Consider the following 19,048-nt stretch of genomic DNA (forward strand, 5'->3'; position numbering starts at 1 on the left):
AAATGAAATTTAAAAGACAAAAGCATTTCCAGCAGTCTTTTCTTTTAAAGCATATTTAAATTATTTAAAGTGTTAGGAACATTTCATCCAACACAATGGCAGGAAAGGACTTTGGAGCATGTAATGTCATGTTTTTAAAGCATATCCAAAAGCACAGCACTTGATCAGATTCCCGTGAGATGCTGCCAAGGCATGTTGAGTCAAACTAAGTGTTTCAGACACTATCAAGTGAAGTATGTTCAGTGTGGTTCTTGTGCTGACAAATGGTGAAGGCTGGCCTCAAGTTCAGATGAGGAAACACCTTTGAAAGATCACATGCCCTAGAGCCCTGCTGACATGCTCCAAGCCTCCCCTCATCTTACCTGCCTCCATCTTCAAAAGCATCATTCTCTTTCAGCAAAATTGCCAGCTGCAAGGCCAGCTGCTCCTTTTCTTCATGAATTTTCTCTCTTGCTGCTCTTTCAGCATGAAAGTCTGAACAGTAAACCTCCATCTGTTAGGGACAAAAGCAGACAGAACTTACTCCTAGATGAATGTGGCTTCTCTACAGCTCACCTGCCGATGAGGCAGAAAGGTGGTGCTGCATCCTGTGATATACTTTGTAAGTAACAGGTACAGATTCCTGCTAGAGCCAGTGTAATGACTATGACTTTCCAACTACTTTCAAAGAGTAAGACACAAGTTGTATATGTGTATGTGCTTTAAACAATTAGAACCCAGTAATTACACTGATACGGGTGGTGTAAATACCGTATGTACCTATAATTCAGTAAGATTCTCTGGTTTCCTTTTTAAAATAATATTCAGGGTTAGCTTAATATAGTAAACAGGTACATTTACTCTGTCAGGTGCATTTATGAAAAGAAAAATCTAATTTTGAAAACTGGCATAAGAATAATGCTCAATTCACTATAGAGTAGTTAATTTTTACTTTTTAATTTTATAACAGTAAAGAAATTATGAAGGCTGACATTAAACTACATTAAAAAATATAAATAAGTAGATGCTATTAATTGAATTCCAAATATGTGTGAGATCTTATGTTGGGTGTCTATACTGATTATCTTATTTCACCTTATCAAAAATCCTAGGAATGTAGATTTGCTATGCTTGTTTTATACTTCCAAGTTTAACAGTTCTTAATAGGATTATTAATGTACAGTCCAAAAGATCAATCAGTAATATTATAATTGAAATGTGAGTTGAATAAGTTTACTGAATACAAAGTCAGTATTTAAAAATCAATTGTATTTCTATGAAACAGCAACCATTAGAACATTACATTTTAAAAATGATACTATTTATAATAGCATAAAAATAGAAAATAGGAATAATCTTATAGAAGATGAGCAAAATCTTTACTAAGAAGATTAAAAATATTACCAAGAAGAATTAAAGAAGATACGCTATGTTCATGGATTGGAAAAGTCAATGTTGTAAAAATGTTAATTAGCTCTAAATTGATATACTTAATGATATAATTAGATATATTTAATGTAATTCCAATCAAAACCTTAGTAGGTTTTCATGTATATGTGTAAAATAGCAAGCAGATTCTAAAATTTATATGAAATGAAAATGGGAAGGAAAACCTCAAGTCCTCTTGGAGAATATCAATGAGGTGGAAAGACTATTCTACAAGATATTAAAACTTTTGATGCTTTATAATAAGTCAAAACAGTATGGTACCTAAGGATACATAAATTGTCCAGTGGGACAGAAAACAGAAATAGACCCATGCGTAAGGGACACAATATGTGACAAAGAGTGCAGCAGAGTACTTAAGAAAAGATGACCTTTTAAGTAAATAGTGCCAAGTCACCAGGATATTCATATAGGAAAAAAATATGAATCTTTACCCTTACCTCACTCCATACAGAAAAATTAATTCCTGATGGTTTCTAGATCTTAATGTAAAAGGCAAAACAATAAAAATTTTAGAAGACAATAGAGGAGAATATTTTCATGGCCTTGAGATAGCATTTTTTAAACAGGACACAAAAAAGTACTAATTATAAATGAAAAGACTGAATTATTGGACTATATTAAAATTAAGAACTTTTGTTCATCAGAAGACACCTTTATGAAGTGAAAAGGCAAATCACAGAGTAAAGAAATCTGCAACAAATGTAAGTGCAAGGACTTGTATCTGGAGCATACAAAGAACTTCTTTAAAATCAAGAAAAAGCCAGCAAATCACAAGAAAAATGGGTGAAGATATGATTAGGCACTTCACAAAAGGGTATACCCAGAAGGCTAGTAAACATCTTAAAAGAACTCAACCTCATTAGTCATCAGGGAAATACAAATTAAATGAGACACCATTATATTCCACCAGAATGGCTAAAAATAAAAGTACTGCTAATGGAAATGTGGGTAAGGATGTACAGCAAAGAGAACTGTCTTGCTGTGGATGGGAGTGAAAACTGGCACTATCTCTTTGGAAAACTGTTTGGCGTTATCTATTAAAACTGAGTCACATGCATACTTCATGAAACAGCAATTCCACTCTGAGGTGTGTGCTCAAAAGAAAGGAACGCACAGGTAACAAAAATATGTTCACAAGAGGGTCAGAGCACCATTAATCACAGTACCCCAAACTGGAAATAATCCAACTATTGGATAAATTCACTGAGCTATACACTCAAAAGTTTGGTGCCTTTCACCTGTGATATACTTCAATAAAAAAGTTTAAAAAATATATTGATGGAAATAATATAAAATAAAAATATATGTTCTAACCACCATCACTTTCCCATTTGAGCATATGATCAGGGTTGGCCTCGCGCAGCTCCGGTTTCAGAATGTTGCTCACCTGAGCCCTGAGAACAGCCATGGTTTCCAGGTCCTCCTCCTGCTTGGCAATGGTCTGCTTCATCTCATCCATCTGAAGCTGCTTGGAAGCCAGTGCCTTCTCTGCCAGGTCCAGTTTTTCATGTAGTTCCTGCAGCACCACCTTATCCACTTTTTCTGACTGAAAATGACAAATTTATTCTAGAATTGGTTTTGAAATAATTTTAACTATTAGTAAGATATTGGATGAAGGTTTTATTTTTTTAATGATTGCCTCTAAACTGTTCTGTTAATTAGCAATAGTTACTTAGAAAGTTGTAGCCATTTAACTTATGGCTTGTAAATAATTCCCTAATTTAACACAATACCTGAAATGGAAAATACTAAAATAAGAGAAATCATAACAAATGCTGAACTCAGTGAGGTTTAACTTGCTGATATGATTTTTCCATTCCTGTTACTCTGATATAGTGAAGTCAGAGGACAAGAATACATTTAAATTAAAAATTCACTAGGTGCTAGAAAAGAACAATATTGTATTAAAAAATAAATGAGAAACAAAAAGTACATTTACAGGGATGTAAACTAACTCAATGTCCCCATGGTCTTTACTTACTTATTCCAGCTTTACTGATGTAAAATTGACAAAACAGTAAGTTCTGGGAAATGTACAACCAGGTGACTCGCCACAAATACATTGAGAAAGGATCTCCCCATCGGGTTAATTAACACATCCATCACCTCATGGTGCTTAATCCCCATTGGGTTAATAAACACATCCATGGTGCTTAAATCATCACACCATGCTGGACATTGCTACTAATTTAAGTTGCAGCCCCTTAATAATAGGGTCTCAAGTTCACTGACAGCAGGCAAGCCAGCCTCATCACAGCTCCAAGCAGCAAAGGGCCTCCTGCCCTACTCCCACAGGGGTCCCAGCTCCCGCCTCTCCTGCAAAGCCACCCCTGTTAGAAATACTAAAAGTTTCCTCCCCAACATATGACAACAGCACATCTTTGTACACAAAGTGTTCATACATGCAAACACAAGAAGTTATAACCACTTAGACACAGGAAATCAATTATGAACGAAAAACTACCTTTGAAACCAGACTCAGTTAAGGATTAATGCAACTACTTTACATATAAAATGTTAGAAACCACACTTAGTTAAGGATTAGCACAACTACTTTACACATAAAATGTTCAATAGTCTCCATTCATTACTAGGCTATGAAAGTAACTTTTTTCTGAGTACCTCTTTTCTTTTTAGTTCTTCAATTGTTTTCAATGAATTACTGTATTCTTGAAGAAGCTTGTTGTGTGTCAACTGCAGAGTGGCTAATTTGGACCTATTAAAAAGAAATTTTAAAAGGTTATCATGGAGAAAAATATCATAGAAACTTACAGTCTCGCCTCCCACCCTTCCTTCCTCTGAACACTCAAGTAGCAAATTCTTATCTCCTAACTTTATCATCACACCACCGGCAAGCATTTTCTTACTCTCAAAGAAAACAACTTTTTTCTCAAAAAACTGAGATAGATTATAATTTTCATAATTGTGCTATAATAAAACTTAAATTATATTTCCTCAGAAGATTTCCTAGTGCTCCTTTAAATAAATAAAAGAGAAAAAGTTTAAATTTACTCTTAAATCCTTATTCCAATCTCTATAAAAGAGCCACTCTACATTCTTTCAGTAAGTAGCCATTCGATCCCGGCATACTCACTTTTCATCCTCTGTTTTAGCTTGCTCCATTTTGATTTCTGATCGCATGCTTTCCACTTGCAGCTCTAGCTTTCTGTTATTATAAACAAGCTCTTGCTTTTCATTCAGCTCTGATGGTATTGCAGAATTTTTCCTTTCAAGGGCCTGACATCTAAGAAAGATCAAAACTCATGAGGATAAACAGCGTTCTTACATTTCTTCATGGCTTTTAAACAAATCACAAGATTACGTAGCAATATCATTTAGGATTGAAATTTTCAAGGATTTAAAGTACAAAACAAAATATTTTATTTTCCTTGCTTTATCACTAGAAGCAAACAGTATTTCTGAACACTTATGCCTAACATAAAAAAGGACAGATCTAAGATCATACAAGCTGCTGCCCCACTTGGAATAACTGTTTCAAGTAGTCATGCAAATGTATTTTCGTCATTTAGACACAGACCAAAGTAGTAATTGCCTAAAGGTGCTTCTCATATAGTGATCTATGGATATATTTAATACTTTTAAAAATCATGGGTTCTGTTAAGCAAAAAGAATATGACTTCTCATAAAGATTCAGTGGGGGAAAGGAAGTGCCATACGTCCTCTTAAAGATCAGAAAGAGAATTTCAATATAATAATAACAAATACAAACCAATGACAGCTATATGCAAGGCATTAATGCCAAGCATGTCAAATATTATCTCACTTAATAAGAGACTATGAAGAAGGAATTACGATACACATTTTACAAATGATAAAACTGAGGCTCAAAGAGGTTAACTAATTAATTTGCCCAAGTTAATAACACAAATAAGTAGATCAACATTTCAACCTAGGTCTGTTTGTCCAAAGTCTTTAGCCTCATCTGTTATGCTGTACCAGACACCATAACACTGCATAGACTTGGTAAGTGTTACTCCAAAAAACACCTATATATTGTGCTGGAAATACATTCACCAACTAATCCAAAAAGAACACATCAACTTAGCTTTCTGAAAATTTTGGTAACTTCTTACATTAAGAGAAACAAGCAAAGTCAGAATTCTCTACTTATATATTAGCCTTCATAACTGACTGAAACTGAAAAGTTTTGTTTGCAGTAAATCTCACCCAAGTTCTTGGTCTTTGAAGTTTTCTTCCACATTTATTCACATCAGTGTTGCCAGCTCAGTAAGCCACAGTAAACCTAGTTCACTGCATCTTATAGTCCTCATATAGGCTGGTATGCTTAACAAATTGCCTCCAAACAGCAGAATCAGAGTCTGCTGACCATTCCTCCATATCAGTACAGTATTTCAGGTTTTGGTATTAACCCCTGTACATTTAACCTATTAATGTTTTCTGAATTCATATTTTAATTAGGTCCTACTTTTTAGTCAACAACACAGCAACAAAACTATGTTTTTATACAGTAACATATTTTGTCAAAATGTATACTTTCCAAAGGTAGATAAATACATCTCTCACTCTTACTTTTCTTGAAGTCTCTTCTTCATTAGCTCAGCTTCACTGAGTTTTGCATGAGCCTCTTGAAGCTCCTTAAACAGGGTTGTCACCTGAAGGTTCAACGTTTCCACTTCACTTCCAACCTGTCACACAGGATATCCCAAACAGACATACACCATATGCATCAGAGATTAAGTGCACCTCTTCAAAAGAAAACTGTGTGAACAATCACTGTCCAACTAAGACTGACTGGTGAACTGATTGAACTTTTGGAAATTAATGTCCATATATCTTATATGAAGATAAATGTTTTAGATACAACTGTTTCCTGATGGAGCGTTAACTGATCAATTTGGATGCACGGATAATGAGTATCATAATTAAAGTTAATCCTGATGATGGTTCAAGGGATCACAGATCACAGTGGTGTCAATGCACAACCTGATATATCCAGCTAGCAATTCAGGGCAATAATTCCCTGGCTGATTTACATTTCTAGTTTACGCAGCTATTTTCACTGCACCGCCTTTTCCTGGCAGCTCTAGAATTTTTGTCAATATGTTTATAGTGCCTTGGAAGCCCCAGTGCTTCTCCATTATTGGTTAGTGAATTAACTAGTCAAAAAGGTACTATTACTCAAGGGGGTCTCTTCATGTCAGTTTTTATATGTTCATTGGTCTTTTGAAAGTAGACAACTAAGCCCAGAGCAAGACATTGGGTAGGCATTCAATACACATTTGTTGAATAAATGAATTAAAGTGCATACTTTATGTAAATGCCTTCCACATGGGCTACTATGACTCTTAGAGCTTTCTGGCTGCATTAACTTTCCCAAAGCATAAGACTATTCGCAGGCTCCAAGGCCTGTCTCCTGAGTTGCTAGGGGAAACTGACTATATAAACACAAACCTTTCTCATTCAAAGAATTCAAATCAAACCAGTAGTGGGACAGAACCAAGATCTTTCCATTCTACTTCAGGTTTTTGCATAGTATCTTCAAATTATCTCATTATCAAGTGGACACATTTACTCTCAATAAGTGGGCTGTTCACTTAGGAATTTAGGAGAGGAAATTATCAAGAAGAGATAGAAGGGAGATTTCCTAGAATCACTAGGATGGGAATACATCTCACTACAAATTATAATGAGTGAAATTCAAATCAGGACAGGAAATACGAGAGAAATAGAAAATATTCAACATTAAAATTACTTCTGTATTTCTAAAGCTAATAACACATCACAAGACCACTCCAGCTGCTATAATACTCTTACATCCACTGTGGGTGTGACAACATAGTAAGAATCTTAGTACCCACAGTTTCTAGACCTTTCTCCTCTTCTTTCTCATTTTCTGTGCTCTCCTCTGTCTGGGTTTCAATCTCAGAATGATCATTGGCTTTCTTTTCAAAATCTGAAATTCTGAAAAATTACAGAATATAGAAAAGTTACTTTTTGTTGGCTTAAAGAGAAGTAATAACTGAGGCAGCACTAAAAAGAACGTTCAAATTTCGATAAAGGGTCAGGGGTCTCCAAAATCTCTGCATTTACTGTATTAGCTTTTGTTTTGCTTTCATCCTAAAATTGGCTAGAAATGATTTTAGGGGTAAAAGATAGGTATAACTCATCTTGAACATGGAAAAACACTGCCTCCTCTCATGTAATTGTAATACACAAAAATGTTTTTAAAATTTGTTCTTCTGTGAGTATACACATACCCATGCATGTGTGTTATATGAGTGTGTGTCCCTTTATAAGAAATCAGTAGGGGAAGAAAGCCTTTTGGATCCATCTAGTTTGTAAGTCCTTAAAAACAAATGTAGCAAGATTCTTGCAGTGAATCATAACCACATGAAAGCCATCCTAGTGCAAATGAAGCAAGAAAATACTTGTTTAAAGATGGTAGATTGAATATATGCATGTAATTTTCTCCTGCTCCCAACCCCGCTAAAATGACTTTAAAAAGAGGAAAAGTGGTCAAGGCATAGAGCACAGCTCAACTGAGAACAGCATGTCTGCATGTGCACGTGCACATAAAATAATGTAAACACAGAGTAGTGATCTAACTGAATTTCAATACAGTCAGTTTCAGAGTGGGAGGAGCATAAGAAGGGTCCAGAAGCATATGCATGTGGTTGTAAGCAAAAGACAGGTAGATCTTGATCTTTCACAGTGTGAGGTCAATAGATTAGTTTTAAAATAGGGTGGGGGTTGGGATTAAGTAGGAATTTAAACCTATTTTATATCAAGGTAAGTATCAAAGGACAGCTAAATATGTTGAAAATGGTTGTCTGGGAAGCAAGAAAAGGACATGGGGAGGGCTGGTCAAAGAACAATTTTCTTCCATAAGAAGCTCATGGAACAATCAATCCTTTATGTGAAACTGAAACTGATTTTTTAAAAAGAACATAGGGATAAAAAAATAAAACAAATAGCATTGGTATCTATTGCAAATAGCTAAACCTAATTGGTTCACTGGTACTTCCAGCCAAGCCAAGTAAACTGGAACCAGTTAAGAACCAGTTGGCGCAGGACTGAAGGATGGGCCTTCATGAACCACTCACATGTGATGCAGGGTTTTGACCTACATCTGAATCACAACTTCTCTTAATTTTCTTGGGCAAATTTTCATCTTGGGTCGAGTTTTCCCTGCTGCCTCTCCATCTTCCTGGGCCACACTTCCTACACATTCTTTCCTTACCAGCTGTCAGTGTGTGAGTTTGTTTAGGAAACACAAATTACATGAAATATTAGTCTTCACAAACAGTGAAAGAAAGACAAACCTACTGGCTCCTCTCCCCACAAATCACCTTAAACTATTCAGAATAAATTTTAGACTGTTTATAGCCCTACTTCTCATGATTAATGAAAATGTTTGAAGAGTGACTTATTCATCTGGGAAAAAGACATTAAATCTTGTAATGTATTTTCATCATATACTACAGAGTATATCAATCAAGCCAGGTTGTTCAAGACATCTGTGATTTTATTTCTCAGTTTCAGCCTTACCTTGGGTAGGAAGCAATCATCATCCTGATATCCACATTCACAGCATTAGTCCTGGAAACTACCACTGACTTGCCAGTGGTTAAGTACTGAGAGGGCAGGAGGGCAGGCTCACACAGGAGAAAGGGAGTGCTATTGAGAAAGGACCTTTACAGAGTGCTCAAGGTGGGAGAGTCAACATCCATCTCAAAGGCAGGCCTGACTTGTGAGCTACAATCTGAAGAGCTATGCCTCCAGACAGAAAGCTATAATTAGTCTGAAGGCAGAATTATATATATGAAAAATCAGGATGTATAATTAGCAAATTCTTAAGTTTATGTGTTTATTATTAAAGTTAATCATATTGTCTAAGGTAGAATTACTAGCAAAATTTAACTTCTTAAAATGGTGTGCAGAATTTAGGAGAGGTAAAGGTGTCTGTGAAATAAAAGCACACTGATTACTCATGACTATTAAATGTCTCCTTCAAAGCATAACATCTTCCCTTTTAAATCAGCTATAATAATGAAGGTATGAAAGGAATGCTTTTATTTATTTATCTGTGATTGCTACTATGTGTGGGACTTGTCAAACAGGCAAGGCAAATACTTTACTCCATCAGAATATGTGGTACTAGTTTCCTGGAAGTCAACCTCTCAACTTTTCTAAGGAACAACAGTAGGATATGGGGTAAAAAACTAGGATTTATAGCCACCAGGCCTTTTTCACCTTTGAAAAGAGCTGACCATCAGATAAAATCATTGGATGTAAAGAAGAACAAAGTTGGAGGACTCATGCTTCCCGATTTCAAATTTTATTACAAGACTATAGTAATTGAGACAGTGTAGTATCAGCATGAAGATACACATAGATTAAAGAAATAAAATTGAGGGTTTGGAAATTAATCTTTACATTTATGGTGAATTGATTTACACCTAGGGTGCCAACACAACTAAATTCAACAAGTGGTGTTGGTACAACTGGATATCCATGAAAAAAAGAATGAAGTTGGACACCTACTTCACATCACACAGAAAAATGAACTCAAAGTGGACCATAGACCTACATGTAAGAGCTAAAACTATAAAACTCATAGAAGAAAATATAGGAGTGAATCTTTGTGACTTTGGGTCAGGCAACAATGTTTTAGATACAACACCAAAAGTACAAGTGACAAAAGAAAAAATAAGCTGGATTACATAAAAATAAAAAAATTTTGTGCCCTCAGAATGGGAGAAAATATTTGCGAATCATATATGTCATAAAAGACTTGTATTCAGAATATATAATGAACTCTTATAATGTAATAATAAAAAGAAAATCCAATTTTCTAAAATAGGCAAAGGATTTGAATAGATATTCTTTCAAACAAAATATACAAATGGCCAACATAAAAAGAGGCTCAAAGTTATTTGTCATTTGAAAAATAAAATCAAAATGACAATGAGATTCCACTTCACATGCATGAGGATGGCTATAATCAAGAAGACAATAACAAACGGTGAGGATGTGGAGAAAGTACAACCCTCTTACATTGCTGGTGTGAATGTAAAATAGTACAGCTACTATAGAAAACATCTGGCATTTCATCAAAATATTAAACACAGAGTCACTATATGACCCAGTAATTCTACTCCTAGGTATGTACCTCAGGAATTTAAAAAATATATCCACACACAAAAAATTGTGTATGAATGTTCACAGCAAACATTATTTATAATAGGCAAAAAGTGGACACATCTGAAATGTTTATCTACTGATGAACAGATAAACGAAATGTCCAGTCATACAATGAAATATTATTTGGTAACAAAAGGAATGGAACTGATGCATGCTACAACATGGATGAAGTTTGAAAACATTATACTAAGTAAACTAACCAATCACAAAAGACCACATGGTATATGATTCCATTTATATGAAATGTCCCAAACAGGTAAATTTTAAGAGACAGAAAGCAGATTACTGGGAGGAACAGGGAATGAGTGCTACATGTTCTGGGTTTCTTACCTGAGGGGAAAAAAATGTTCTACACTTATAATGTGATAATGGCTACATGACTCAGTGAATATTCTAAAAAAACACTGAAATGTACACTTCAGTGGATGAATTGTAAGGTATCTTAACTATATCTCAATAAAGGCGTTATAAAAGGAATGTATGCATATTTAAAATTATTATCTCATACCTTTCTTTGGCTTCCTTGAGTGCCATTTCAAGTCTCTCCACCTTCTGGTTTCCTTCCCTTAGGCAAAGGAGGAGCTGGCTCACAGTTAGTTCTTCAAATTCCAAATAGTTCCTGGCACCTTCTGCAGATTTGCTCCTGTATCAAGACAGTGTAAAGGTTAAACATTGCTCATCAGAAAACAAAAGTGTCTGAGTTTAGAACATACCTGGAACTAATTTAAAAGAACTGTTTTTCAGAACATTCTGTAATTAATTCTCACTTACAGACCAAGCACACCTGGCCCTATGACCACGAGTGTCACCTCCTCCATGCTTTCCATGGAGGGAGTGGGGACTCATGCTGGAGGCTCTCCTTAGCCCATGCATGCTTGCTCTAAGGGACCAGCGTGCAGAACACCATACTACAGGCAGCTGAAACAGTGGAGCAGAGATAGCCCTAGTGTTTGGTGTCTGGCTTTCCTAGAGAACAAGGATGACTTGCAGACCGCTAGCCTTTCTCCAACTTGACAGAAGCCATCATATTCTCAGGGAAAGAGAAGATCATTTTTGGTTTTGGTTTCAAATAATTAGAATAGAGAAATGTAAGCACTGTTGGCACACCAAATATTTTTCTTGATTTCAAAGTCTGATTAAATCAAGAGGCAGTTCAAAGACAAAGCTATGGTCACTGCTACAGTGACTAAATATTCTGGATAAAGACACTTCATGCTACAGCAGCTACTCTTCCAGTGACCTCCTCAAGCTCACACATCTAAGAAACAGCAAGGACTAACCCACACTTGCTGACTCTAAAGCTGAAATTCCAAACCTAGAAATCAGTCTCTGACTCCTTAATACACTTTCAAACAGGTCAATAAGCTGCTATTAAAAAATGACTGTGGCTTCACAAAAAGAAAATTACAGACCAATCTCCTTGATGGACATAGATGCAAAAATACTCAACAAAATATTAGCAAACCAAATTCAAAAATTCATAAAAAAGATCATCCATTATGATCAAGTAGGATTTACTCCAGGGATGCAAGGATGGTATAACATTCAAAAATCCATCAGCATCATCCACCACACCAACAAAAAGGACAAAACCATGATTATCTCCAGATAGTGAAAAAGCATTCAACAAAATTCAACATCCATTCATGTCCAGACAAAAAACTCTGAACAAAACAGGAATAGACAGTAAGTACCTCAACATAATAAAGGCCATATAAGAAAAGGCCAAAATCATACTTAATAGCGAGAAGCAGAAAGCTTTTCCTTGAAGAATGGGAATAAGGATGCCCACTCTCTCCACTTTTATTCAACATAGTTCTGGACGTCCTAGTCACAGCAATCAGACAACACAAAGAAATAAAGGCATCCAGATAGGCAAGGAAGAAGTTCAACTGTCCCTGTTTGCAGATGACATGATACTGTACATAAAACACTCTAAAGAATCCACTCCAAAACTACTAGAACTAATATCTGAATTCAGCAAAGTTGCAGGATACAAAATTAATACACAGAAATCTGTGGCATTCTTATACACTAACAATGAACTAGTAGAAAGGGAAATCAGGAAAACAGTTTCATTCACAATTGCATCAAAAAGAATAAAATACCTAGGAATAAACCTAACCAAGAAGTGAAAGACCTATACTCTGAAAACTACAAGACACTCATGAGAGAAATTAAGAAGATACCAATAAATGGAAACACATCCTGTGCTCATGGATGGGAAGAACTAATATTGTCAAAATGGCCATCCTGCCTAAAGCAATCTACAAATTCAATGCAATCCCTATCAAAATGCCAACAGCACTCTTCAATGTACTAGAACAAATAGTTGTAAAATTCATATGGAACCACAAAAGACCCTGAATAGCCAAAGTAATCCTGAGAAGGAAGAATAAAGCTGGGGGGATTATGTTCCCCAACTTCAAGCTCTACTACAAAGCCACAGTAATCAAGACAATTTGGTACTGGCACAAGAACAGACCCATAGACCAATGGAACAGACTAGAGAGCCCAGATATAAACCCAAGCATTTTTGGTCAATTAATATATGATAAAGGAGCCATGGATATACAATGGGGAAATGACAGTCTCTTCAACAACTGGTGTTGGCAAAACTGGACAGCTACATGCAAGAGAATGAAACTGGACTGTCTAACCCCATACACAAAAGTAAACTCAGAATGTATCAAAGACTGGAATGTAAGTCATGAAACTATAAAACTCTTAGAAGAAAACATAGGCAAAAATCTCCTGAATATAAACATGAGCAACTTTTTCCTGAATGCATCTCCTCGGACAAGGGAAAAAAAATAAAAAATGAACAAATGGAACTACATTATACAAAAAAGCTTCTGTACAGCAAAGGACACCATCAGCAGAACAAAAAGGCATCCTACAGTATGGGAGAATATATTTGTAAATGACATATCAGACAAGGGGTTAACATCCAAAATATATTAAAGAACTCACATACCTGAACACCCAAAAAGCAAATGACCCTTTTAAAAAAACGAGTGGAGGATCTGAACAGACACTTCTCCAAAGAAGAAATTCAGATGGCCAACAGGCACATGAAAAGATGCTCCACATCTCTAATTATCAGGGAAATGCAAATTAAAACCACAATGAGATATCACCTCACACCAATTAGGATGGCCAACATAGAAAAGACTAGGAACAACAAATGCTGGCGAGGATGCAAAGAAAGGGAAACCCTTCTACACTGCTGGTGGGAATGTAAACTGGTTCAACCATTGTGGAAAGCAGTATGAAGGTTCCTCAAAAAACTCAAAATAGTAATACCATTTGACCCAGGAATTCCACTCCTAGGAATTTACCCTAAGAATGTAGGATCCCAGTTTCAAAAAGACATATGCACCCCTATGTTTATCGCAGCATTATTTACAATAGCCAAGAAATGGAAGCAAACTAAGTGTCCATAAGTAGATAAATGGAAGAGAAGATGTGGTACATATACACAATGGAATATTATTCAGCCATAAGAAGAAAACAAATCCTACCATTTGCAACAACATAGATGGAGCTAGAGGGTACTATGCTCAGTGAAATAAGCCAGGCAGAGAAATACAAGTACGAAATGATTTTACTCATCTCTAGAGCATAAGAACAAAGCAAAAACTGAAGGAACAAAACAGCAGTAGACTCACAGAACCCAAGAATGGACTAACAGTTACCAAAGGGAGAGGGACCGGGGAGGGTAGGTGGGAAGGGAGGGATAAGGGGAGTAAGGGGTATTACGATTAGCACACATAATGTAGGGAGGAGCACGGGGAGGCAGTATAGCACAGAGAAGATAAGTAGTGACTCTATAGCATCTTACTACCTTGATGGACAGTGACTGTAATGGGGTATGTGGTGGGGATTTGATAATGGGGGGAATCTAGTAACCACAGTGCTGCTCATGTGATTTTATATTAATGATACCAAAATAAAAAATAAATAGTAAGAAACACTAAGAGCACATTTGACTTTATATAAGTTGTAAATGTAAGAACTGTTGACTTTTGAGTTTAATTGTTTAAAATAAAGATTTTATAGCAATTAATAAGTCTTCCTAAAGCCAAAACCATTTTAGATGACTTGTTGGGTCTGTAAACTAGAAGTGGGTAAATACATCTGACAGGCATTTGATCCACACACATATCAGCACATTCTTCAAGATTGTGCTTCTTGTTTAAAACTCTCTGAAATTAGATTCTTGCTGACATTGATGGATTTCATGTTATTTTTTCATTAAAGCAATGCATAACTGGAAAAAAAAAACGGCTGTGGCTTAGAAGAGGAAGTGGTGTTTGCATGTGGATATAAATGAGGAGGAAGTGGCTTGGAAATTTCAAACAGGGCTTTCTTCCTTCCTACCACTTCCAGGAAAGTCTTCTGATATTAAAAAAAAGCCATGTAGGGGAATGTTAAGGAATTTCTAACTATAAAAGGAAATAACTTTCATTTGTGCCAACTGCCCTGTTTGATGAAAGAATATTGTCTAATCCTTATTTTCTCCTTTATACAAGGGCTTAGGAATATAACTGAAAAATAAAGCATTTCCATGTTTTGTAAGTACATCAATCAAGTTATAGAAAGAAGATATTAAGAGCCTAGGAGGGAAGCAATCCATAGAGAAATTGCCTCTTCTAAGTAGACTAACAGAGTGGTAGCCCATTCATAGAGGATGGGCTAACAGCCTGTTCTGGGTACCATCCACAAGAGTCTCAGGGGCCTCCTTCTACCATGTCCTCCTCATGTCCCCCCACCACTAAAGATGTTTGCTTCCTCACATTTACTTGAGACAGGTCAACTTGAGACTCGACCCGTCAGATATTTGGGCACTTTCAGGAAACACCACAGTGACTCAGAGCAGTAACAGTCATTGTCACAGAGGATTACACTTTGGCTTGTGCTTGGGAATGAACAAGGAAGAGAAAATGGAAAATCCTACTCATCAGGCTGGGCCTTCTGGCCCACGACAGACTGCACTGGTGAACAAATAAGGAAACATGGGTCTTTTGAGAACAGCTTTGTTTCACTTCTCATCTGATGGAGATGAAACACCTCTAAGAGTGGCCCAGGTCAGTTAGCCTAAAGGCACCAAACACTGTTTCTGTCCCCTGCCAGTCTGGTAAAGAGCATTCAAACCAAACATTCTTGAAAGACCCTAGTGTAAATCAGTGAGAAGTGATTTTTTCAGCTCATTACGTTAGCCTCCCACTGTCAAGCTGAAAGTGACAGGACTGTCCAGTGTGTCTGTCCAAAAGACAGCCTTGGCTTTACCTCACGTACAGTGTGTCCAGGGAATCAGTTCTTATGGGCCCAGAGCTTGTCTTGACTTCTTTCAATGCCACACCTGCTTCTCCTTCCTATAAAAGCAGAAATGAAAGGGATTTAACATAATATGTCTGCAAGACAAATTTTTTATCAGAAGAGAAAAAGGTTAAAGATAAGAATTTTGATGACATGCAACCCAAGGAATGCACCAAACACTCAAACGTAGATATTTAAATTTGGCCACTCAAACAGAATGGAAATTTACCCTTCCCTCACCTGCATACCCCATCAAGATAAATACAAATACAGAAACACTGAGGTGCAGGTGCGAAGGTCAGCCTCTCTCATTCAGCCTGTGAGCAGTCAGCCTGGTCCCATACACACGAAGGCTTCTCTCTTGCCCTCTTTCACTGGCAGTTCCCTTCTTTCCCAAGCTAAGGTCACAGAGAGCTAGTAACAACTCCATGTATCTTCCCCGTTACCCCTTTAAAATGCAAAATACTAGATCCTGCTGAAGCAACACTGAAAAAGAAACTGTTTCTGTAGGCAAGGCTCCCATTAGAAATTCATATGCATCTTGGGCCACTTAGGAAACATGAAGACTAAGACCACTGAAATTATTTGTAAGACATTTATATCCCAATGAGTGAGAATCTTTCAAAACTGCACAAAGACGGTTCTAGATAATTTTGACTGTGTACATTTTTCCTAAATCTTGGACAGTATTTTCCAGTTCACAAAAGCAAGACAAGAAAAGCATGTTTACAATGAACTATCGCTCACCAGTGAGGGGTTACATTATGCTAACCATGCAACCTGAATGAAGAAGCCTCATTTGGAAACTTCTAATAGGCTCTTCAGGCTTCCTGAATGTTATCAGTTATTTGCAGAAGGTTAAAGCTCTTTGATAGAAATCGTGTTTCATCATCTTTGGTCATCTGCAGAAAGTGTGCTTTTCATTTGGTATTTTAATTTTCTTGATTTTGGCCATTATGTATGCATCCAGAAACTTATTAGGGGGTGTGGATGGCAAAGTTATTACAAGCCATTTTCTGAGTCATATAGTAAATAAATTAGAAAGCAAAGTAGCCACACACTAATATTTCAGACATATCCCATAATTTAGCTTTTTGCCAGCTCTCCCCAACTTATCTACAAGGTATATTTTTCTCTTTCTGAGACACAATTAATCTCTTTTCCCATATCAGATGTGCACTCTGACAAAGCTAAACAGTGTGTATACAGAGGATTTTATCCTCGTGTGTTTTTTTCCCTCACTACTCAATCTTTTTTAATAACAGTGAAAGAGACACCCCTCCATGGTTCATCTAGCTGTGCTGCTTCCCATTCACCCAGATACGGCAGCTGTTACAGATGCTTCCTGTGGGCTTAGGAATGGATCAGCACATGCCACCACACTTAGTTTACCTCATTTTAAGCTGCACATAAGTTCGAGTTAACACCAGCTTCAAATTCCATTCTCAGGCCCCTGAGAAGCTATTAGAAGGTGGGCAAAGCCAAGATAGTCCTTCAACCCACACCCAGAGCAGCTCTGCTCTTTCTTTTCTCCACTTTTTGTTTTTAAGAAACCAAGTTTCCTCATAAGACCTTGTTTGAAAAGAGGGTTCTATCATTAAAAAGTGTTTTAAAGCCACTATTTACTGCATTTGATCACAATTAGGCTCACCTAAACGAAATGTTGAGCACAGCTTTGAGATCTGGTCTGAAAAGTTTATGCTTTTTTTTTTTTTGGCTCAGTCACAGAATGTCTGATTTGCCAGACATATTGGGAAGAAAAAGGATTATCTCTTTTGTCATAAGAGGTAATTGATATTTTTCCATTTCAGCTATGAGAAATCTTACAAGCATTATGTTATTTTAAAAACAAGAGCAAATATATCTTGGCTATGCTGAAATTTCCCAGTATTTGGCTTCAGTATATTGAAAGGAAGTGGTGGTACTTGTATCAGCTATCTCGGTGAGGTTTTTGTAACTTGCTTAAGCCCAAACTAAAACCAAAACACTTACAGCCATCCTAATTTCAACAAAGGAGTCTTCAGAGGGGCCATCTGAGTTCAGTTTGAGCTGTAATTCGGACACAATACCAAGCAGATCTGCCTTTTCAGCTTGTAGGCGTGCCACTTGGGTTTTCAGCTGCTCTATTTCCTGGTCCGTTTCTGCCTTGGGGACCTTAGAGTCCCCAGTGGGGTCCTGGAAATGAAGAGGAGCAAAGCAAGTTAATGAATCAAATTAACACCTGGCCATCAAACTCAGGTGCCTCACACCCATTAGCAAGGTGCCTGTGCTTTACAGTGGAAAATTCTAGCTTCTCCTTGGCAACTTATGTTGATATTTAAAATGGAGATTTTTACACTACTTTATTGTAGTTAAAGTAAATGAAAATAACCCCATGATAAGAAAGAAAGGCTTCTCCAACAGAGAATACAGTCAATAATTTTGTAACATTTTTCTACATTTATAGATAGTAACCACACTAGAGGAAGTGAGGACTTGATAGTGTGGGTAGTTCTTGAGCCACTGTAATGTACAATGGAAATGAACATAAGATTGTACATTAACAATACTTTAATAAAAAAATCTTTAAAAAAGGCTATACTATGAATTATTGCATATGTCTAAATGTATATGACATTTATATGTCTATTATTTGCAAACAGGACCCTAAGCTTACAATGATTCCTAAAAGAAATCTGAATTATTCTAATTAAAACACACAGAAGTAATATTGCTAAATGTAATTATTTTGTCCACCAAAAAAACCCTTATTTCTTTATCTACAAAAAAAATTATTATAATAAATTAAATATCTTTTCAACTGTTGAAAAAAGAAAGAAAGAAGGGCTTCCCCAGCATGCTGGAATAACGTGATATGAAAATAACCAACCAGACTTTGGTGATGGTTGGCTTGTAAACAAAATTCCAGAAGATAAGGACAAAAACTGCCACAACTCCACCTCTTGCCTTTTTCTCCCTCCCCACAAATGTATACCCAGTCCCTCTCTCCTACTTGTCATGTCTACTTAGAAGCCAAAGCACCAAGGCCTTTGCTTGGTACATTAATGGCAAAACACGTGAAAGGTCCAAGATTCTCCCAGGTATAGGTTAGTTGCTATAATACTATGTTGGT

The 19,048-nt window shown here is 36.5% G+C and overlaps 1 protein-coding gene across 4 annotated transcripts in view; it reads right to left on the reverse strand.

Moving 5' to 3' along the window:
• OPTN (optineurin) overlaps positions 1–19,048 on the reverse strand; it is a 29,498-nt gene that overhangs the window by 3,871 nt on the left and 6,579 nt on the right. For 3 of the 4 annotated variants that reach the window (XM_037001680.2, XM_073229283.1, XM_073229282.1), the window contains 9 exons: positions 17,929–18,111; positions 15,907–15,992; positions 11,123–11,257; positions 7,269–7,371; positions 5,980–6,095; positions 4,523–4,672; positions 4,051–4,144; positions 2,816–2,974; positions 363–493 (listed from right to left, as the gene is read on the reverse strand). In XM_037001680.2, the coding sequence (XP_036857575.2) occupies positions 363–493; positions 2,816–2,974; positions 4,051–4,144; positions 4,523–4,672; positions 5,980–6,095; positions 7,269–7,371; positions 11,123–11,257; positions 15,907–15,992; positions 17,929–18,111 (1,157 nt within the window). The remainder of the gene's footprint in view (positions 1–362; positions 494–2,815; positions 2,975–4,050; positions 4,145–4,522; positions 4,673–5,979; positions 6,096–7,268; positions 7,372–11,122; positions 11,258–15,906; positions 15,993–17,928; positions 18,112–19,048) is intronic. The other variant, XM_073229284.1, reaches the window with a different exon arrangement.

Source organism: Manis javanica, chromosome 2, assembly GCF_040802235.1.
Source record: "Manis javanica isolate MJ-LG chromosome 2, MJ_LKY, whole genome shotgun sequence".
Classification (NCBI taxonomy): Eukaryota; Metazoa; Chordata; class Mammalia; order Pholidota; family Manidae; genus Manis; species Manis javanica.